Below are 20,953 nucleotides of genomic sequence, written 5' to 3'. Positions count from 1 at the left end.
CAGTCAAGCGTAGCTTTACGTTCAGAAGCGCAAGAGACGAGCCGAGAATGCACCGCATGTTGTGGCAGGACTGATTTACCTACCTAAATGTGCGTATAAAAATTCTCACATGCCTGAAGTCCGTGGTTCGGAGAACGGAGTCTGTTTGTTAGTGTGTGTGTGTGTGTGTGTGACCTGGGCCCAAGCTGGGGGTTTCTTCTGTTTGGGCATGGTTTTTTGTGGAATCTGCGGGTATGGCCGAGTTCTTCCTTTTTTTTTTTTTTTTTTTTTTTTTTTACCTCCAGTTAGTTTGCGGGGGATTTTTCTTCTTTTTCTCTCGTGAACGGCAAAGGTTGGCTTGGATGAATAGTTTGTGCGGGGAGGGCATGGGGTAACCAACCGCAGGATGATGATTGTAGGCGTCCGTGTGAGATTCTGGGGATGCTGGGGTGCACGTGTCTACATGTATGTTGGTCAGTGGTTCGTAGGTGCTTCTGTGGGATGGAGGTGGTTTGCGTTGGTTGTGTGACGCGGAAAACACCAATTGTCCCCATAGTATGATGGCCATATGTGGCATATGGACTTTGAGACTGGAACTGCATCATGGAGGCAACGAGATACTACGTTGGATCTTCCATCTACCACACCATGATGCGCAACTACAAGGACGTCGGGAGCATCTCCCCGAACAAGTGCAACCTTGGCATTCGAGATGAATCAAATCACGCAAAAAGACATCATCGCACAGCCCACCGTGCCAGTGCTCCAACTCGGCCCTTTATAAGGAGCGTCAAAACTCCCGTGGCTCTCAGCCGCAAAGCGTATTATTCGTCCTACCCTGATGTCGATGGGAGTGAGCTGCGGCGACTTGCGAGAAAGGATGCTGAATAACCTTGTTGGTATTCTTAAAAGCTACCTAGTAAAAAAGAGGCTTGACAGGCAGCAGGGACCGGCCCCTTCCGAGTGCTGGGCGGTGAGCTGGTGGATGAAGTGGCGTCGTCCAGGATGGGATCTTGGTCCTGGTGCTGTAGGGTTTGTCAGTTCTCGAGCGATAATACTCAAGATACGTACCCATAATCCCTGATGTTGGCATGGCGCTGGGAGCATCCAGCATGCTGCAGCTGGTGATGCTATCGCTCTCCTCCGCAGCATGCCTCCGCAGAATGCCACCGCCAGTCTTGCACTGCATCTTGGCTGCCTAACAAGTGCGGCCGAAGGTTCAGAAGAGGTCGGGGAAGCGCGGCATCCAGAACGCCTATTGCCGCTCGGTGCGGGGAATCCCTGGCATCTCCGGTCTGGGGCGGGCGAGGGCTAGGGCACGAGCTCCAGCCGGCATCTCTTGGACTTGCGGCATCTGGAGGCATCTGGAGGCATCTGGAGGCATCTGGACAGGCCTGGCCGGCTTCTCTCCGGGCAGTTTCTGGGGTGCAGTTGCATGGTGGATGACGTGGCTGGGGCCGGGCCATGAGGATGGGAATGGGGACGCAGAGGAGGTTGTCGCTGTGCATCGCGGAGACGAGCTATTGATTGTGGCGGCGAACGAGCTGAGGAGGGTGAGAGGCAAGACAATAGTCGCAGTGGTTGTGCAGAGGGCAGAGGCCTGGAAAGGGTGAACGAAGGGTGCTGCCAACCGGGATACGGCCGCCAGAATACGTTGAAGCAGCTGGCAGGCTGTGCCGTCTCTCATGGCACTAGCCGCCGTTTTCGACCCATGGCCGTGGATGCTGAGGAAAAACGGATAAAAGCTGGACGAAAGGGTCGACAGGGCTCGTGAACAGCCGGAAGCCTGATTGGTGGCATAGCGTTGCAATGACGGGCTCCATGCCTCTTGCCAGCCAGTCACTGCCCTGGTAGGTTGTCTATTCGGGACGGTCCAGTGATCCCGTGCGTTTCGTCGGCGTGGGGTTCCCTCACAGCAATGATCTCGCCATCCTGTTCACGTTTTCTTGGTCTGCTGCGTTTGCGTGCTCTGCCGTATGTCTTGAGTTGTGTGTTTGCCGTCGCCTGCCTTGCTGGATTAGACAGGCCGTCGCCAGGCAGACCACCGAGTAGGTAATATTGACGTACTTGTGTCGCCCTCCCGATTCATCTTCCGCCCTAGGATTCCGTGGCAAAGGGGCCAAGACGGAGGTGTCACCTCAGGTGACAGTCCGTCGTGCTCGCACGAGACTCGTGTGACCGACGGCTGCAGCCTTACCACTGTAAACGGTCGATCCAGGACATTGGGCCGACTCTGTGCCTAGTGCGCGCATTACGCCACAGGCCACAGGGTAACGTGGAGGCTGCAGATGTCGTGAATGCTTGGGGGTGTCAAATTGCGATCTTCGCTGTGCGTCTCGATTTGAGCAATGGCTGGTGGGTGCCGGCAGCCAATGCTCCTGTATTGCTCCGTCAGCCTGTCAGTATGGCGTACAACGTAACGGTAGACATGTCCTCAAGTGATAGCAATGAGCAAGTTAGGCAGTTGCTCAACTGCCAAGTGGTGCCAACTGTTTCGAGTGGCTTCTCATTCTCTCTTCCCCATTCAATCAGGGTGTTTCGCCGTCACATGTGCGAGCTGATCTCGGTGCAGTCTGCTGAGGCGGCACACGCTACGCCGTGCTTGCAGTCGCTCGCGGGTCTGAGACAGTCGAGGCGCACCGTCTGCTGGACACCATCGAAACAAACGATGTAAAATCACCCGCCGCCTGATCACGTCTGTGGTCTGATGTTGGACGTCGCAAACGGAGCTAAAACGGGCGTTCATGTTTCTTCGTGGGTAGAATCATGATGTTCATGTTCTGGGCTTGACATGCCTTGCCTTACTAAGGAAGTTGCTTAGGTCCAGACGTGGCCAATCGCAGCGAGGGCTCGTCTCGGCTAGGGCGGAGTACCTGGCAGTCATCGGTACCCCAGATCACGGAGCTTTTGCCTCGGCTGGGGCGTACAGAGCACGGAGCAGTACCAGGCACGGAGTACCGCCGACATCTGCTCAATGCTCCAGTGGACCGCAGTGCTAGCGGAAGGCTAGAACAGGGGCGTGAGGCCGCAATTCCAGGGGAGGGGCGCTAAGCTTTAGCCCTGCTGGCCATCTCCCGATCGGGCCGTGGAGGGCAGCTGCTTCTTGTCCTCCTCCACCACTGTCTTGCCCCAGACGTCCGTGATACCCAGACGATGATCGATGCGAGGATTGGAGCGGCAGAGATGCTTCCCTTTCTGCTCGTTGCGCCTCACCTTATCTCTGCGCACCGCCGCTCCGATCGCTGATCAGCAAGCCCTCGAAAAAAAAACTCAGTCCGTTGGCGTCTGTGCCACCCAATCCCAGCGGCGGGATGGGGGGCACCAAAGCCAAAGCCAAAGCTCCTCGATATGGCCTCATGACACTCAATCCTCCACGAGGCAAAAAGGACCATTCTACGCCCAGATGCATCATCGCAGCCATCTCTGCGCTGCCGTCATCGACCCATCATGGAAGCTTCCGCTCGTTTTCGTATTGTTGAGCCGGACCAGAGCACATGCAATGACATCGAAGAACAGGCCAGCCGCTGGCTCATTCATTCGGGGAGTCTCGTCGTTTCATGCATGGCGCGCGCTCTCGGCTCGGCGTCTTTCTGCTGCCTCTCTTGTCGCCCGCTCGCAGCAGGGCCGAGTGACAGATGGACGGCGGCCGACCTGCTCCAGAGGCTGTCGTTGCTGGGTCCCCAGCCCAGCCGGTAGAAGAGGCGTGGCCCCTGGCTGGACGAGAGAACGCGGGACATCCTGGTCAACACCCTGGTCCAGCCCGTCTGAAACAACGAGCAGCAGCCAATGGCATCATGACGTTCCTGGAATCCAGCCGTGGGCCCACCGCCGCGATGTGGCGGCTACGCTATTGCTTGGATTGCTGGACTCTGCTCAGGAGCAGGCTCAATGCCGCAGAGTCGCGAATGGCCTCCCTTCCCTACCAGACGCGGAGCTTTTCGTAGCATCACCACGCGCTAATACCATACCCGAGCCTGTCTCTAAACCTTAGATACGCTCCTGCGAGACTTGGGCTGCTAGTCGAGCCAAAGCCACAGCCAACTGCCGCCCTCGCGCGTACCAGTACGAAACGCGGATAGGCGAGTCGAGAAAAGGGAGGAGATCCTCACAACACAGCACAAGAGGCTTTGAGGCTCCCACCATGGCCCTTCTCTCTTGGCCTATTTTTGGCATGGCGGCGCGATACAAGGTGAGTTTCGTTTAACTAGCGCTCTTTTGCATTCATTCCCTCTCTCTCTCTCTCTACCTAATGACATACGTGTCTGCCTGTCCTTTCCTCAACAAGTGAAGCCCTACTCTCCTTTCAGTGGCGTCTGATCAAACGCTTCCTGTGAGCCCCAAGCCGGAATAAAAGCGTTTCCTCCTGTCTCCATTCCCTCTGCGACTCTCATTTCTCTTCCGTCATTCATTCATCAAACGATCAATGCCCTAAACACCATTGTTTCGTCTCTCTATCTCGTCCGCGTCGAATCACCATCACAACTCGCCTCCACGGCCCACCCCTTTTTCGGCCCGTCGCCCCCTGGCATACAAACAGCAAAACAAGATCCAGCAACCACTTCACCAGTATTCAGCAGAGCAAGTGCCCCCGGCAGTACGCCTACGTCGCTCACAATAGGACGCTACTGCTACAATAAACTGTTCTGGCGTGGTAAGTTACTGCGTCGCTGCATGCGTGCAAAAGTGTCATCTGTGGAGAGCTGCAACATCTCCCTTGTCCGTCGATTTCTACGGGCCGAGCAACTCCAGGAAAGTTTCTGTTGGATGCAAGACGATGTGCGGTTTGCCAGAGCATCTGGGTGCGCAGCTCCCGGCGTGTGTGTGCGGGTGCCTCATGACCCTCGTCACGGCGGCCGATTGTTCTGCAGCGCTTGGGCCCAAAGAAGAAGCTGCATAACCTCTGCTCGCCTTGGCTTCACCCTCCATCTCGGTCTCATCCCAAGAGCAATCGGCGCGTGATGGTGGGGGTTTGGGGCATCCAAGGCACCGGGGGGGCGTCGATTCAACACGCCCGGCGAGCGTCAGATGGGCCATGCATCACCAGAAGCCCTTCAACCTTCTTTTGCCGCTTGAGAGCATTGTCAAGCTTTTCCTCATTCACTGCCCCCGTGCCTATTAAAGGGCCCTGCCCGGCCTCACTTTTCACAATCCTCTCACCAGCACTTCCTCCCATCACCGGCACTTGCCTCTCTGCGCATTGACGGCTCCTCTGCGCACCCTCGGCCAGTAGCAAAGCCTCAGTCTTGAAGCTTGCGAGGGAGAGGACATTCAGAGTCAGTCTGTTCCTCTCAGGCTCCTGTCTGAGGAATCCCCGTCCCACGTCTCTCATCAACCACACCTCCCCCCACGCCTTCAACATCTCATCACTCACCATTGTGCCTTTTATATACAAAAGGCTCGTGGCCGGACAAAGTTGGACAAACCGCTAACTCTGTTTCTTTCTCTTGTGTAGCCTATACGTAACGCTCCTCGAAATCCGAACCGCAGAGCATCTGTATTCAACTGTTTCCTGGTCACGATGGGTCTGTCAACCATATTGACGGCCTCGCTGCTCGCCCTGCGCCTCTTCGCGGCGCCGGGCCTGGCCGCCCCAGCTCCGGCTGCTGAGGAAAAGGCCGTGGCCGCCGCCACGAGCTGGTGGCTCCCAAACATTGCTCGCCAGGGCACCGTCCCCTACTCCAACTCCGGCTCTGGCTACCAGATCTACCGCAACGTTCAGGACTATGGTGCCAAGGGTGACGGTGTGACTGACGATACCGCGGCCATCAATGCTGCCATCAGCGCTGGAAACCGATGTGGTAACGGCTGCGATTCTCAGACCACCACGCCGGCCATCGTCTACTTCCCCCCTGGTACCTATGTCGTCTCTTCGCCCATTCTCCTGTACTACTACACCCACCTGATTGGTGATGCCACCAACCTGCCCACGCTCAAGTCGTCCGCCAACTTCACTGGTATCGCCGTCATCGACTCCAACCCCGGCTGGTACGGCGCCACCAACAACTTCTTCCGCCAGATTCGCAATTTCAAGATTGACGTGTCTGGACAACCCATCAATACCGGCACTGGTATTCGCTGGCGTGTTGCCCAAGCCACCTCGATCCAGAACGTCCAGTTCATCATGAGCGGCGACACGTCCACCAATAACAAGCAGCAGGGCATCTGGGGCGAGGACGGCTCCGGAGGCTGGCTGAGCGACCTGACCTTCACCGGTGGTGCCCTGGGCATCTGGGTCGGCAACCAGCAGTTCACCAGCCGCAACCTGGTCTTCAACGGCTGCCAGACCGCCGTCTACATGAACTGGAACTGGCTGTGGAGCTTCCACGGCCTGACCATCAACAACGCCAACGTCGGCATCGACATGAGCGCCCTTGACGGCAACGGCAACCAGAACGTCGGCTCCATCCTGCTCGCCGACAGCAAGCTCAACAACGTCAAGGTCGGCGTGCTGACCAACTACAACGTCAACCAAAACGGCACCGCTGGCACTCTCATCCTGGACAACGTCGACGCCACCAACAACACTCCCGTCATGGTCAAGAACGCCGGCTCCGGAGCGACCATCCTCGGAGGAAACGCCAACATTGCCTCGTGGAGCCAGGGCCGCGCCTACACCAACTCCAACGGACAGGCCGTCCAGGGCACCCGCGCCGCCGTCAGCAAGCCTGCCGCGCTCACGTCTGGTGGCAAGTTCGCGACTCACACCCGACCCCAGTACGAGACCGTGGCCGCCAGCAACTTTGTGTCCGTCAAGTCTCACGGCGCCAAGGGTGACGGCAGCACCGACGACACTGCCGCCATCCAGGCCGTCTTCAACAGCGTCACCTCGGGCCAGATTGTCTACTTCGACCACGGTGCCTACGTCATTACCGACACTATCAAGGTGCCCAAGAACATCAAGATTGTCGGTGAGATCTGGCCCCTCATCATGGTCGGCGGCTCCAAGTTCAAGGACCAGAACAACCCCCAGGTCGTCTGGCAGGTTGGCCAGCCCGGCGATGTCGGCACCGTCGAGATCCAGGACCTCATCTTCGAGACCCTCGGCCCCCAGCCCGGCGCCATCATCATGGAGTGGAACGTCGCCGGTGCCTCCCAGGCCGGCGCCGGTCTGTGGGATGTCCACTTCCGCATCGGTGGCACCGCCGGCACTCAGATGCAGTCTGACCGCTGCGTCAAGACGCCCACGGTGACCACCAACCCCAACCCCTCGTGCTACGGCGCCTTCCTGCTCGTGCACGTCACCTCGTCGGGCTCCATCTACATGGAGAACACGTGGCTGTGGGTGTCTGACCACGAGCTCGACCTTGCCGACCACAGCCAGATCAACATCTACAACGGCCGCGGCCTGCTCGTCGAGAGCACCAAGGGCACCTGGCTGTGGGGAACCGCCTCGGAGCACAGCGTGCTGTACAACTACGCCTTCAACAACGCCCAGAACGTCTACAGCAACATCCTGCAGACGGAGACGGCCTACATGCAGGGCAACCCCGACGCGCGCGTGCCCTTCACCAGCCAGGCCAAGTACGCCGATCCCGACTGGAGCACCTGCACCGACTCGCTGTGCGCCCGCACGTACGGCATCCGCGTCGTCAACTCGAGCGACACGCTCATCTACGGCGCCGGCATGTACAGCTTCTTCAACAACTACGACAGCACCACCTGCGTCAACGCCAACAACTGCCAGGACAACATCATTGACGTGCGCAACTCGCAGGTGCACTTCTTTGGCATCAGCACCAAGGCCAGCATCAACATGATTACGCTCAACGGCCAGGGCGCCGTCTTCGACAGGGACAACCGAAACACATTTTGCGGCACCGTCGCCTCCTTTGAGACGTCATAGAGGGGCGATGACGAGGGGGGGGAGGATGCCGTGAGTGCGCCTCTGCCGCTGGTGGGATGCGGTTCCGAGAGGACAGTGGTGGTGACTCGGACCGTGTTTGCTGCGAGCACGGAGGGTGCACACTTGAACATAGTATGAGTGAACATGTACATATATACGCGCCATGACTTGAGAAAACAAAAAATGAAAAAAAGAGTGCTCCAATATTTGTTACCTTGATCTTGATCCTCGTTTGCTCCTTAAGAATGTACGTTTGTACGTTCTTTAATTTGGTAGGAAAGGGGAGCTGGGCTAATAGGGATGGGGGAAGGGGAATGAGTTATGGGATATTGGCGGATGTGAGGTATGAGTAGGGTAGTTGAGAAACATGATTGAGATATTAGTCGTGCTGATGATGATATGAATGAAATTTTTGGTCGACGGGATGTTTTGGCACTATGTTGCATATGTGATTTGTTGCTGCTGTGCTTTGAATGTTTGGATAGTTCATTGTGACAGAGTGAGGCTTGTAGATTGTGAGTGTCATGGTGAGATTTATCTGTAAGTCTACAGCTCGAGGATCACTGTCTACATCATGCCAATATTTCTCGTCTATCCGAATACCTCAACGTTCCCTTTGAACAAGAATAAGGGAAAAGAGAGAATCATTTACCAGTCTCTTTCTATGAACAAACGTATGAAACCATTCATCCAGGAGAGTTTTTACAGAATAAGGACCAAAAAAAGATGCTGCAGAGGTGGTTCGAACAAACGAGCAAAAGTGAAGGCTCCTGAAGGGGAGCATGGGTATGTAACTAGAGCGTTGCTTTTGGTTTGACCCAGCTACTTCACTGATTTCCATCAAGTTCATTTCAGTCTATAATGGGATTTGGTTTGCGTGGAAGGGAATGTTGGGTGGTGATGATGGGGGGGGGGTGGTGAGTTGATTGGTTGGAGTTGCGGCTTGGCTGTGTTGGGGTTCAACCGGTCGTGGGTGGGGTGAGTCATACCGGAGAGTTGGGAGGCTTGGATGCTGTCATCCTTGGGGGCAGAGAACATACGGAGTGTATATGGGAACTTTACGGGTGAAGTGTATGAATTGCTTGGATTGGAAATCGAGGATATTTTTTATTTTTTTTTGCGTTTGTTTGAAAGAGAAATAATGGCGACGCGGTGATGGAAGGGTTAGCTGCGTTTTGGTGATGAACGTACGGATACAGGACGGTTCCACCCAAAGCACATTCACACCACACATCAACACCACGAAAACGAAACATGTATAACAACAGCAAGTATAGAGGATAAAAAAGGATAAGGAATGTCCCGGGAGAAACTCGAACAAAGAAGCAAATCAAAAAGTGAAGACTCCAAAGAGGAGCATTAAACTGATGAGTCAACGGGCAGATATTTCAGCTACTTCACTGAGTGAGGCATCCTTTACTTTGCTTTACATACTACCTAATGTACCATACTTGCTACGATGCCAAGCTTCACACTACGCAGAGTATGTAACCCTGTATAGGTGAACAAAGGAAAAAACAAAGAAAGATAAGGGGGAAGAAGAAAAAAAGAAAAGAAAAAAAAAGGAAAAGACGAGGGGAACAGGGAGATTAAGAAGAGCAAAGATAATGTGAAAAGTGAAGAGAGAATGAAACAAAAGAAAAGAAATACGAACGGACACAAAAGCAACTCGAACAGAGAAGCATTCCCCCAATGGAAAAAAGTGAAGGCTTCCCTTCACGGGGAGCAGTAGTTTGTTTGGTTTTAATCCAAAGACCTCTGTCTGCTGAGCTACTTCACTGGGAATCAGCTCGTTTATTTTGCTTTATATGTGACGGTATGGCTGCCTAGAGAGCAGGGGGGGTGTGATCCCCTGGGGACCTTTGTAAGCATCGTGTGGCTGTGTGTGCATGTGTGTGTGTATGCTGGGTGTAGGTGGCTGGAGAGGTTTGCTATCATGGCCACCTTGACATTCGAGCCAGAACTCCGGATCGTAATGATGGAATATGTGCTTCGTTTCATACGTCAACCCGAAAAGACTCAGTATGTGAAGCGGGAAAGTGCTTGGCTTCCTCTAGCATATTGAGCCAGCTATAAGTGACGATATTGCTAGGTTCTCTCAGGTTGAGCTTCCCCTCCATCTTTCGTATCCGACTTACACCACAGATATCGTCTTTCTCCGCTATAAGAGGACCCTTCTCGTAATCACCAAAATGAAGGAAAATGTCCAATAGGTAACCCGAGCGCATGGTTTTCGTCCAAGGTGATGGGAAAGCCTTCATTCATCCTTGGAACGCCATATAGAGGCGAGCATGGCGTTCGTTTCAGTGACAACAGAAAGCCTGCGACAAGAATCAGAACATTTCTATGCTAGGCTTCCTGTCCCGAGCAGGCTGACACTCAACATCTCAACACAAAGTGTCCTCATTCCCCAGATCCGTCACTCTGACAGCGCATGCGAAGCTTTGGTATAGAGTCCCTCAATCTATCACGCTGCTCAGTCGTATAACCACTCCCCAAGGCAACTTCTTTGGAACTCCAAGGATGGGCTCCCCTTGCGAGCAACAACTCCACGGCGGCATCGTTGCCTCTCTCCATAAGTGCCCGGTGCAGTGGCCTAACATGGTCTGCATCCTCGGCGTCAATGTTTGCTCCGTTATCGAGCAGCAGCCTCATGATGCCGACATGCCCTCCAGCAGATGCCAGAGCCAGTGGCGTCGAACCGCCAATGTCTTTTACATCAATGTTGGCTCCCTTGGCAATCAGAGCCGCGACCATAGCCTCCCGTCCATCGCTGGCAGCGACGTGCAGTGGCGTTAGACCGTTCATCTGTGCCGCTTCCGTATTGGCCCCCTTGTCTAGGAGCAGCTGGACGATTTCGTCCCATCCTAGGTGAGCCGCAGCTAATAGGGGCGTGCAGCCGTCCATCTGGCTTTCGATTTCCGTGTTGGCTCCGTCCTCGAGAAGCCGTTGGACAACCTTCGCGTGCCCATTTTGGGTTGCCCACCGTAGCAGCGTCTGGCCGTAGTTATCCTGCGAGTCGACATCGGCTCCCTGCTCAATCAGCATACCAGTGACGGCCAGGTGGCCGTTCCCTGCAGCCAGGCTGAGCGGCGTCCGCCCATCTTTGTCCCTCGAGTCGGCCTCCATGTCGCTTCGATCCAAAAACATCTCGACAACCGTCTCATGCCCGCCCTCTGACGCATAGGAAAGAGGCGTCCGTCCTTTAACATCCCTCAAGTGATGTTGCGAATCCCCACGGGCCAGAAGCATTGAAACGACAGTCTTGCGCCCGTTTGCTGCGGCGTAAAAGAGCGGCGTCCGTCCTACATTGTCCTTGGAATGAATGTCAACATCGCCTCGCGTGAGCAGTAGCCATACGACTTCAGCATGCCCCTCGCCAGCCGCGTGATGCAGAGGCGTCCTCCCTTTTGCATCTTTGTCGTCGGGCTTGACATCTCGCCGCAAGAGGAGGAGCCATGCAATCTTGGTGTGGCCGTTGCTTGCTGCATGAGACAGAGCAGTTCGCCCGTCCTCATCTTTATGATCAGGCTTGGTTGTGCGTCTTGCAAGCAGCCATTTCGTCTCTTCCACACGGCCTTCATTTACCATGCGAATGAGCGAAGAAGGCTCACTTTCACCCCATCTCTCTGGCGATGTTGATGACGAGCCATTGGTGAAATCTATCGTTGGATCGAATAATCCCCAATCAGGATCATCTCGGGAGGGCGGCGGGTGTCCAAGGATTTGGGGACGATTCCGCGCTCGAATGGCTGCTGGCCGGTGCTGCTGAACGTTGAGCCATCTTTGAGGACGCTGGCTTGTTCGGAAGGGTACGAGATTGAACAGCTCGAACCTGTCACATCCGACCCGGGCAAAATGCTCCATTGTGAGGGACACGTCTTTGAGATATATGGCAATAAAGGTATTGCCCCTTGTCTTGCGCTCTGCACAGTGAAGAATGCCGAGCCCTAGCCCCTGGTGCCCGACTCCCATATAGGACAGCTCTAGGCGAATCCCCTTGTTGCTGACCGTCCAAGACCTGCTATCGGGCAACCAGGCTGTGCGCACATGGACAATGTTTCCGGAATGTTCAAATGCATCTGGAGACGTTGCCAGAAGAGAGCCATGGTTTTGGCCTTTGCATCTCCAGGCGAAGATGCTGTCGTCATCCGTCACCTTCATGATTTCTTCCTGGAGCCTCATAAAGGCTCTTTCGCCTTCGCCATAGAGCAGCGGCATGTTGATGCCGAAAATTCCCATGAGACAGTAGGCCCGGTCTTCGGAGCGCGATGTCTTCCTCGAGGCGGCCCACGACATTTTCTGCGCAATACTCATCCCTTTGAGGTCGGAGCCCGAGAGCACGCTCAAGGGAATGCCGGTGCGCTTGGAAATCTCCTGCTTCAGAGTCTCCCTGGTGCCGAGTTCGTTCCATGCCTCGTCGAGAAAGATGACCGTCTCGGGCGCAATCAGTTCTTGGAGAGTCCATCCTCTGGTGAACCATCTGCTGTCTGCGAAATCGGCTGTGGACGGCACATCTGCCAGGTAGCCGTAGCACACAGCAGCTTCTCCATACCACCGGTACATGGAGTTGATTGCTTCAGACAGCTCCGCGCTGCTCGTCTTGTCGATGCAGCACGTGTCCACCCAGGCGTAGTCGTATCCGTTTGCTCTTGCGAGGGAACAGCAGCCTTTGATCTTGTCATAGCCCTTTTTGCCTGCAAATCGACCGAGGGTCATGTCCTGGAGAGTGACCTCCCCATCGCCCCAGGTGTGCGATAGAATGGCGTACGGCGGGGTGTCTTGCTCCCCAAACTCCCTGAGCTCAAAGCCTCCCGTTTCCAGCTCCTTCGTGTAGAGCAGACGCATGGCTGAAGATGGTGGTTGAGCTGGTTCTTTCTCGACGCCCAGCTATTCCGCTTTCAGCTGCCGGGCCTCGACTGGGGACGCTGCAAGGATGGGCGAATGAGGTTGAAGTCTGGTTATATTTGGGAGGATCTGCGCGCAATCCCTCTAGCGTTGTGCGCTTCATGCGTGTGAGCATGCACGCGACCATCTTGAATCGCTTCAGAGATCACCGTATAACGCATCGACTGGGCATTGAGCAACGTGCTCATCTGAAGAATCCTCAACAGGTGAGGTATGGTGCTTCTTGGTAATCTCGTAGCAAACGGTAGGAGATGATTGTGTCGAGATTGACTTGATTGGTTTTTCCGAGAGAAGTTTCAGTTTCGCGTTGTCAGAGCATGAAGTTTGGGGTTGAGGGCGTCACGAGACCCGTGGCCACTGATTGGTTGCACTACAAGAATTTCAACAATATAAGAGGCAAGTGCACTCCGGTAAGCAACGTCATTCCAGATGGAAAAGTCTTCATATTGTAGCCTTACGGATCCCTGTGGAATTCCGCTTGCATCTACAACAGTACCATGGTCTCGGTATATCACCGAGGAACTGACATGGGCATGACATCCACGAGAGGTATAACCAAGAGAATATATCATCAGATGAGTCAATTGTTCAAATAGTAGACGTAACTAGTCGACAGTCTAATCGGGGTATCAAGTTGGGATGCCTCTCAGATCTCAATCCCAAGGGGTATAGTGCGGCAGATGTGTGTAAATATACATGAGGAGCTCCGTGACGGCTTCCTCAAAGTCAGAATATGTGGCATGTTCCATCTACGCAGTAAATGGAACAGCTGTCGTTGTTGCCGTCGCCTTCGAGGCAACCGCAAGCACCACCGCCGTCAAGGAGATGACCAGGCCTTCGTCGTCTGCCGGCCCCCTGAGCCCCTCGCTGGTCTCATCCCCCCTAAATCACACAGTCAGTAACTCGCTCCTCGCCATGTAAAGATCACAAGTAAGAATAGAAAAAGACTCACATCTGCTGGTGCTCCAACTCCTCCTTCTTCTTCCTCGCCCGGTCGGCGTGCACCACCACCCCAGCGATGACCAGCACGACTATCAAAACGAAAAAGAGAGACGACAGGGACCACAGGAGCAGCACTCGTCTCTGCTGCGCCAACGTCGTCGGCTCCGCCGCCTCCTCCTCCTCCTCCACGGCCAGCTCCTCCATTGCCCGGTACTTTGGAGGCGGCCGGTCGTCGTCGTAGGCCGGGAGCTGCTCCTCTGGGCTCCCGGACGAGATGCTCCCCGTGGTTGTGGCCTCGAGGTAATCTCGGACGCTGACGTCCGCTGGGAGTGAACTCATGGTGTATGTGTGTTTTTATAGAGTTCAGCGGTTTGGAGAGATTACTGGTTCGAGACTCGGAAGGATTGATGGTGCGGAAATTGGAAAGAATCGTGGTTGAGCAAGGGCGATGCCCGGCTCTTTATACTTGGCAGATTGCCAGCAGTATCAGCTGTAAAGCATTGCAAGCCCAAGGCTAAGAGTCGAGAAAAGGAAGCTTAAGACAAGCGAGAGGCTTCTCGGAGGCATTGGAGAGTAAGTTTGAGGAGAAAAGGCTCTAAGAACCCATGAGCCTCAAAGTCAACTTGAAGCTTCACAACTTATCAAGCCACTTTAGCAGCCACGGCCGAACTGTAAAGTAGCTAAGCTTAAAACAAGCTTCCATCGTGGTGTATCAGGAGAAACTGTTGGGAGTGAGGCGCTTGGTGTTGGGTTCTTATTTCTGCTATTGCATAGGGTTCGGAGGCATATCAAGCAGCCGAGGCGCTTGTGTGTGAGGCTGAAGGATTACTACGCCTGAGGGGAGCATTTGTTCCATGATCTCTTGGATCATACAGGTAGAATGGGGAGAGACGTAGAGACATGGCTCGAAAAGGCTTGGTATTGCATCGAGGGCAGCATCCCATTTGTTCGGACACTCCTCGCACCTTTATGATAAGAGAAAGGTAGCCCTATTTTAACCCCAAGTTTCTCCAGAGCCGCCATTATGCTTTTTTCCTGTATGGTTGACGAAGTATATGCTATGATACCGTTTGGTCGGTTACTATCACCGTTGTTCTGTTCCGTGGCATATGCTAGATGCATACACTGCAGACTTTTGCTTATGTTATAGTTTGTTGCGATACGGACCTGGTTAACTTACCTGCTGGGGTTTAGAGAAGTCACCGTGGAGATCAACACAGTAGAGGAGCTGTAAGATATATGCCAAGGTTGGGAAAGACATCGAGTCATAGAGAGACTCGGGAGATTCAGCAATATCCTCAGGGCGAGCAAGCACAGAAAGAATATGGTACACTCAAGACACCTCCTCCTCTATAGCTGGCCGGTCGTATCACGGCAGCGTGTTGACCTAAAGCGGCACATACAGGATATATTGGGCAGGGAGGAAAATGTGCCTGCCTGGATGGATCGCTCAAACTCCCCAGTGGAAAGGCACAGCAAATTGGTTTCGAGCATCTCAGATATACGGACGATGTGTCTACTACCTAGCATGCTCAATGTCTTATAGCTGTCAATTAGTCCTCACCTACTCTTTGATGATGGTCTGAACTACCTGCCGATGCATTCAATGCAAGTTCTTCGCAGTCCACGGCACCTAATGGGTTCTACATGCATCGATCAAGTCTCGAAAAGCTACACAGCAGCGGGCGTGATCGAGCGTCCCAATCCTAGGGTCACATCCGTGGCGGAATCGACATCCGAGGAAGCGAGCTCAACCCCCTTTTCCAAATGGCATGTTTGCTACACCGGACCAGAACGCAGGACTGATGAACCCAGCAGAGTGGTAAGACGCGATAGAAGATCTCAACGAGCGAGATCGAGGCGCTCAGATCGGATGCAAGCCTCGTGAAATACAGATCTTTGAGGCTTGATTGGCAGTGGATGATGACGTGTACGAACTACTTCCTCTTACCTATGTCACATTAGGGATCCCTCTTCCTTTCCCAGAGAAAGTAAACGGTACCATGAGCTGATTTCGCAAGCCAGCGGAAATGCGTGAAACGCTGGGCCAGACCACAACAACTCGAACATGTGGTCGCACAAAGGGTCTGCTGCCGTTGCTCGCTGCATCATCAAAGGTGGGAAACACATCGAGACTCGCGTCAGACATGCAGCCTGGCGAGATTACGTTGGGAAACATGTGCGGCTCGAGGCTTACTACTCCGTAGAAGCCGCACTTTTGGTAATCTCGGCTGAGATTTGCGGGAGGCGACCATCTTGTGACAGGCTGGCTTATCGTCATCCCATACGACCGTAACGGCCTGAGAAAAAGGATAAACCGTAGCCCAGTATGCTAAGCAGCAGAGCCTGAAGTCAGCCCCGTATCGGGCTTCTCGGCGACTTTTGTCTCGTTCCTGTGCGAAATTTGATTTGAAATCCGCGACAAGTCGTTCATGTCGCCATCAAGTGGTCCAGTGGCAACTTCAAGGCATGATGTCGCACTGCATGATTCTCTCGTTGATTGATCAATAGCAGCGCAAGAGATGCCACGATGCTGATCAAAGGTGTGCAACAAAGCATCCGCAGCAGCGTGGCGTGTGTCAAGCATGAGGTTTCTGATATCGACTCATATAATTGCTGACGCATCGATGTCGACGTTGGATGATGTCCAGAGTCCAGAACACATCAGGGCCCAAGCAGAGCCTCGTCATGTCAACTGCGCATGCATGTGTGACAGGCGCCCGATATAACCCTCCAGACTGCTAAGAAAAGGGGGAATCAGGGGCCAATGGGCCTCTTTTGCATCTTTTTTATCCACAGAAAGTGACTCAGGCGGCGGACTGCGTTGGTGCTGCCAGCCAACGGATATGCGGCGAGGCATCGAACGCCTTCGTTGGTGAGAATTGCGCCATCCCGGCAGTGCCAGTGGTCAGCCGAAGCGTGTCCCTGAGCCATATTGCCAGAGCAGCTAGGCCGAAGTCGGCTGGGGGGAGATCGCCAATCGAAACCCCATGGGCAGCAAGTTGCGACGGTCCCAATTTTATAGATTAGACGGTCAAGGGCGGGAAGAGTCGAGGCAAGGAAGTGCGTAGAAGTCGAGCTGATGGTGCAGTTTCAAGGTCGCTAGTTCATGGCGTTGGATGCGACATGCCTGCTCGGGGAAGCTGGTGCGGGATAATCGCAGGCTCAGGCACAAGTGTAAGGTGAAAATGTTGCCAAGACGTCGGTTCTGATGCTAGGGTGCGTCGGCAGCCCCAAGGAGGTATTGGTGTCCTTCCAGTGATACAGGGACTTGTTTGCTCGTCAAGGTACGACATCCATGGAGGAGGTGGTAGCCATGCATGGCAGTTGATATCAAACTAGCAAACAATAATGATCTAGAATCAGCTGAGGTCAGAACCTGGCCTGAGCCACCACGGTCCTCTACTAGCGATGGCACTTACACAATTATTGCAGACACCAATAGCCGGAAAAGGGCAAAGTCAACTGTCTGCGGCACTCGCCGCCATCAGTCGCGGAGCCATGGCCCTTGTCGGCGGCTGTCGGGGGCTTCGCTGCGATCGTCGCGGCTCCTGGGATGGCAATCTCGGGACTCGGGGCGGCGCTGTTGTGCTCCGGGGCATCGATGGCGAGATCAGCCAGGTCCGGGTCTCTGCCAGTGTCGACACGGCCACAGACTCGCCCAAGGCCTTGCAATGGGCTCGGTGGCGACGCCTTGACTTCTTGTCGGCACGTGGACAACGTCGAGGCGAAAAAAAAAGGGTCGAGGCAGAGACTAGAGAGCAAGAGAAAAGAAGAAACATTATGGGATCCATCTCAGTTTGTGATTTTCGCTGTCAAAGGTGCTGGGGCAGATGGGGCCGTATGACTAAGAGGTCCTCACCTCAGTGGTTGATGGGCTTCGCTTGATGCCACCATCGGGTCGTCGGGGCGGGGCAACCAGCGGCCAGTCACAGGGCCTCAGCGCAGGCAGGGCTGTCCCTCGCTCTCCCTCCGGGGCGTCTTAGTGCTGTCGAGGCCTCTGTAGACCCCCGTCCGGTAAGCTTTAGCGAGCCATCCACGCTGTGCGATAACGCCATTTTGGCGCCATCGCACCCAAGCAGCTGCTCCCCGTCTGGCTTTTTCGGACTTCTGCAACCTTGAGGGTGCAACCCAATATCGAGTCGATCTCGCCCTCTATTACTATACTGCGTCAACCTCCAGCCCCTGCCCGGCTCCTCCCTTTCACTCCCCTTCTCGATCATCCTGCAGCCAACTGTCGTGTGAGCGCAGCCTGAAGGACGAACGACGACAGACAAACGATCGATCGATCCTGCCGGAAGCGCATTGCGCCTTTGCAACCCGACGCAAACCTCTGCCGAAGACGAGCGAGCCTCTGAAAATTCCACCATATCTGCATTCCACCATCGTCACCACCGCCAACGTCACCCGCCAGAGCCGCTATTCGCCGTCCCCCCAGCAGCCAGGAGAAGAGAAACGAACCTTCCGACGTGTTCGTATCTCTCGCCTAGCGGCCCACGGACCTCGTCCTGCCAGCGCTGGCCCTCTGTTGGACGCGGCCACGGGCTCTCGCAGGGCTCTGTCTGACCATCGTCCTCGGTACTTTGTAGGGTGGTGTCTCAAAATACCAAGCCTAGAGCACGCAATCGCTGGCCTCTGCCTGACAGCGCATGAGTCGCCGCAATTCTAATTAAACTTCCTGCGTTGCGCGATAAGCCTTCTCACCGCATATTATCCCCATGGAGTCCCTGGCAACCTCGCCTGGCCGCGAGCCGACTTCTCTCTCCTCCCTGTCTCGAGCCCACTATGAGCCCTCTTCGGCGGCCGGTCCAGCTGCCGGTGACACTCTGATATCGTCGGCAACGACATCACCCGCGCCTTCGCCCTCTCTCTCGACCTCTACCGTCAACACGCTGGCCTCGACGTCTGTGACTGTGTCTGTACCTGCTGCTGCTGCTGCTGCTGTTGACCCTGCTGCTGTCTCGACCTCGGTCCCAGCCTCTGCCCAGCCGCCATCGCGAGACAACTGTGACCGCCGCCGCGAGGGTGAGGAAGAGAACCCTTCCAAGGGCCTCGTCAAGATGCCCTTCGACCTCGTCGGCAAGACCCTGAGCCCGTTCCTCAAGGAACACATCCCCGGTCAATATGCACCCGTTGGCAAGAACCTTAAGAAGGAGGACAAGACTGGCACAAGCAATGCTCTGGCAAATATCAAGGACCCTAACACCAAGTATTGCTATCGCCATCGTCCCGATTCAAAGTGCCGCCGGGCTGCAGATGAGACCAAGATGGGGACCATCCAAAGGGTATGTCTAAACCACTAAGCCGCCCGTCCCTACTCCTTCGTCATTGTCTGACATGTCACTTTACTGACGGTGCTAACCCCTCTGTGCAGGAGCTTAACAGTCTTCCGTCCGCCGACCAGGAGGCAATCACCCACGTGTGGTCCTTGTTCTCTGCCGCGCCGGCCAAGCATCGCGAGCTCATGCTGCAGGGCATCATCACTCAGTGCTGCTTCCCTCAGCTCTCGACCGTCTCCCGCGAAGTTCAAGAGCAGCTCAAGATCGACTTCATCGCCACGCTGCCTGTAGAATTATCGTACAAGATCCTCTGCTATCTGGATACCGTGTCGTTGTGTAAGGCGGCGCAAGTCAGCAGGCGCTGGAGGGACCTGGCCGACGATGACGTCGTCTGGCACCGGATGTGCGAGCAGCACATTGACCGGAAATGCACAAAGTGTGGCTGGGGGCTGCCGCTATTGGAACGGAAAAAACTCATGGCCTGGAGCCGGCATCAACAGACGGCACACGCGCACCCACCCAACCATGCCGATGAGGCTTCAGCTGAACCAGCGTCAACGCCCGCTGCCGAAGGGTCCAACAAGCGGGCGATGGTGGTGCGCAACGACGGCGGCACCAAGCGATCTCGAGTCAACAAGGCGGGCAACGGCCGGGCGCAGCTCGACGAAGAGCGCAAGTTTCGACCGTGGAAGGATGTCTATCGGGATCGCTACAAGGTTGGATACAACTGGAAGACGGGACGATGCTCCATCAGGACGTTCAAGGGCCACGAGAACGGCATCACCTGCCTGCAGTTCGACCACAACATTCTGGCGACGGGATCCTACGACACCACGATCAAGATCTGGAATGTCGAGACGGGAGAATGCATCCGCACGCTGCGTGGCCACACTTCAACGATTAGGACCCTGCAGTTCGACGACGCTAAGCTAATCAGCGGAAGCTTCGATAAGACGATCAAGATCTGGAACTGGCACACGGGCGAGTGCATCAGCACGCTCCAGGGCCACACGGACGGCGTGCTCTCCATCCACTTTGACGGGTGCAAGCTCGCCTCAGGATCCATCGATAAGACGGTCAAGATCTTCAGCTTCGACACCAAGCAGACCTGGACGCTGCGGGGGCACTCCGACTGGGTCAACCACGTGCGCATCGACTCGGCATCTCGCACCGTCTTCTCGGCCTCGGACGACCTCTCCGTCAAGCTGTGGGACCTGGATTCGAAGCAGTGCATCAAGACGTATCTGGGGCACGTGGGGCAGGTGCAGCAGATCTTGCTGATGCCCCCCGACTTTGAGCCCGACGAGGACCCCAACGCCGACAGGGGCGATGCTGCGTCCGCAAGCAGCGGACGAGGCGACTCTCCGTCGCCGCTGCCAGATCATTCAACCGACCGGCGTGCTGCGTTTGGCTACGGCTTCACATCGGACCCTACGCGGCCTTTGCCTCCTCGCTACATGCTGACTGGCGGCCTCGATAACACCGTCCGGCTCTGGGACATTGCCACGGGCAAATGCATTCGCAGCATGTTTGGCCACGTCGAGGGCATCTGGGGCCTGGTCGGCGACACTCTGCGCGTCGTCACCGGCGCCAACGATTCCATGACCAAGATCTGGGAGCCGCGCTCGGGCAAATGCGAGCGCAGCTTCACGGGTCACGCCGGCCCAGTGACTTGCGTTGGGCTGAGCGACAGCCGGATGGCCAGCGGCAGCGAGGACGGAGAAGTTCGCCTCTATAGCTTCGAGGGTAACAGCTTGGAAGAAAGGGGAACGCCTTCTTGAGCGTCTTTGCTGCTTGCATTCGCACATGTCGACCGCTTGTCTCCTTTTTCTTCTCTTCTTTCCTTCCAAGGATTTTACTCTTTTTCTTTCAAGCACAGGGTATAGACGGACGGTTCAGGGCTACGGAAACATGGATGCGCAGGATGCGCATGAAGGGCCCCTTTTTCTTTTTCCCAGTCACCAAAAACAAAGTGATAGAGCGGTCTCTTCTTTCAACATTG

At 55.2% G+C, this 20,953-nt stretch overlaps 9 protein-coding genes across 9 annotated transcripts; 4 read left to right on the top strand and 5 right to left on the bottom strand.

The window, feature by feature from the left end:
- Positions 1-582: 582 nt before the first annotated feature.
- On the top strand, positions 583-870 carry CCMA1212_010091 (uncharacterized protein; the record flags this gene model as incomplete). Its single annotated transcript, XM_073707146.1, has 1 exon — positions 583-870. One exon carries the CDS (start codon positions 583-585, stop codon positions 868-870), a length of 288 nt encoding a protein of 95 aa, XP_073554449.1.
- Positions 871-1,109: 239 nt separating this feature from the next.
- Positions 1,110-1,487, bottom strand: CCMA1212_010090 (uncharacterized protein; the record flags this gene model as incomplete). Its single annotated transcript, XM_073707145.1, has 1 exon — positions 1,110-1,487. The coding sequence occupies one exon, from the start codon at positions 1,485-1,487 to the stop codon at positions 1,110-1,112; it is 378 nt and encodes a 125-aa protein (XP_073554448.1).
- A 2,025-nt stretch (positions 1,488-3,512) lies between these two features.
- CCMA1212_010089 (uncharacterized protein) lies at positions 3,513-3,716 on the bottom strand (the record flags this gene model as incomplete). The annotated part of the gene is made up of 1 exon (XM_073707144.1): positions 3,513-3,716. One exon carries the CDS (start codon positions 3,714-3,716, stop codon positions 3,513-3,515), a length of 204 nt encoding a protein of 67 aa, XP_073554410.1.
- A 1,265-nt stretch (positions 3,717-4,981) lies between these two features.
- On the bottom strand, positions 4,982-5,353 carry CCMA1212_010088 (uncharacterized protein; the record flags this gene model as incomplete). Its single annotated transcript, XM_073707143.1, has 1 exon — positions 4,982-5,353. One exon carries the CDS (start codon positions 5,351-5,353, stop codon positions 4,982-4,984), a length of 372 nt encoding a protein of 123 aa, XP_073554411.1.
- A 144-nt stretch (positions 5,354-5,497) lies between these two features.
- Positions 5,498-7,822, top strand: CCMA1212_010087 (Glucan 1,3-beta-glucosidase; the record flags this gene model as incomplete). Its single annotated transcript, XM_073707142.1, has 1 exon — positions 5,498-7,822. The coding sequence occupies one exon, from the start codon at positions 5,498-5,500 to the stop codon at positions 7,820-7,822; it is 2,325 nt and encodes a 774-aa protein (XP_073554404.1).
- A 2,403-nt stretch (positions 7,823-10,225) lies between these two features.
- On the bottom strand, positions 10,226-12,670 carry CCMA1212_010086 (uncharacterized protein; the record flags this gene model as incomplete). The annotated part of the gene is made up of 1 exon (XM_073707141.1): positions 10,226-12,670. One exon carries the CDS (start codon positions 12,668-12,670, stop codon positions 10,226-10,228), a length of 2,445 nt encoding a protein of 814 aa, XP_073554405.1.
- An 809-nt stretch (positions 12,671-13,479) lies between these two features.
- Positions 13,480-14,011, bottom strand: CCMA1212_010085 (uncharacterized protein; the record flags this gene model as incomplete). Its single annotated transcript, XM_073707140.1, has 2 exons — positions 13,480-13,612; positions 13,683-14,011. 2 exons carry the CDS (start codon positions 14,009-14,011, stop codon positions 13,480-13,482), a joined length of 462 nt encoding a protein of 153 aa, XP_073554402.1.
- Positions 14,012-17,083: 3,072 nt separating this feature from the next.
- CCMA1212_010084 (uncharacterized protein) lies at positions 17,084-17,560 on the top strand (the record flags this gene model as incomplete). The annotated part of the gene is made up of 1 exon (XM_073707139.1): positions 17,084-17,560. One exon carries the CDS (start codon positions 17,084-17,086, stop codon positions 17,558-17,560), a length of 477 nt encoding a protein of 158 aa, XP_073554403.1.
- An 830-nt stretch (positions 17,561-18,390) lies between these two features.
- On the top strand, positions 18,391-20,732 carry CCMA1212_010083 (uncharacterized protein; the record flags this gene model as incomplete). Its single annotated transcript, XM_073707138.1, has 2 exons — positions 18,391-18,957; positions 19,047-20,732. 2 exons carry the CDS (start codon positions 18,391-18,393, stop codon positions 20,730-20,732), a joined length of 2,253 nt encoding a protein of 750 aa, XP_073554408.1.
- Positions 20,733-20,953: the final 221 nt, after the last annotated feature.

The sequence above is a fragment of the Trichoderma ghanense genome, assembly GCF_004382785.1.
Source record: "Trichoderma ghanense strain CCMA-1212 chromosome Unknown scaffold_21, whole genome shotgun sequence".
Taxonomy (NCBI): domain Eukaryota; kingdom Fungi; phylum Ascomycota; class Sordariomycetes; order Hypocreales; family Hypocreaceae; genus Trichoderma; species Trichoderma ghanense.
Note: the sequence above shows the minus strand (reverse complement) of the source record. Positions and strands in the feature narration are given on the sequence as shown.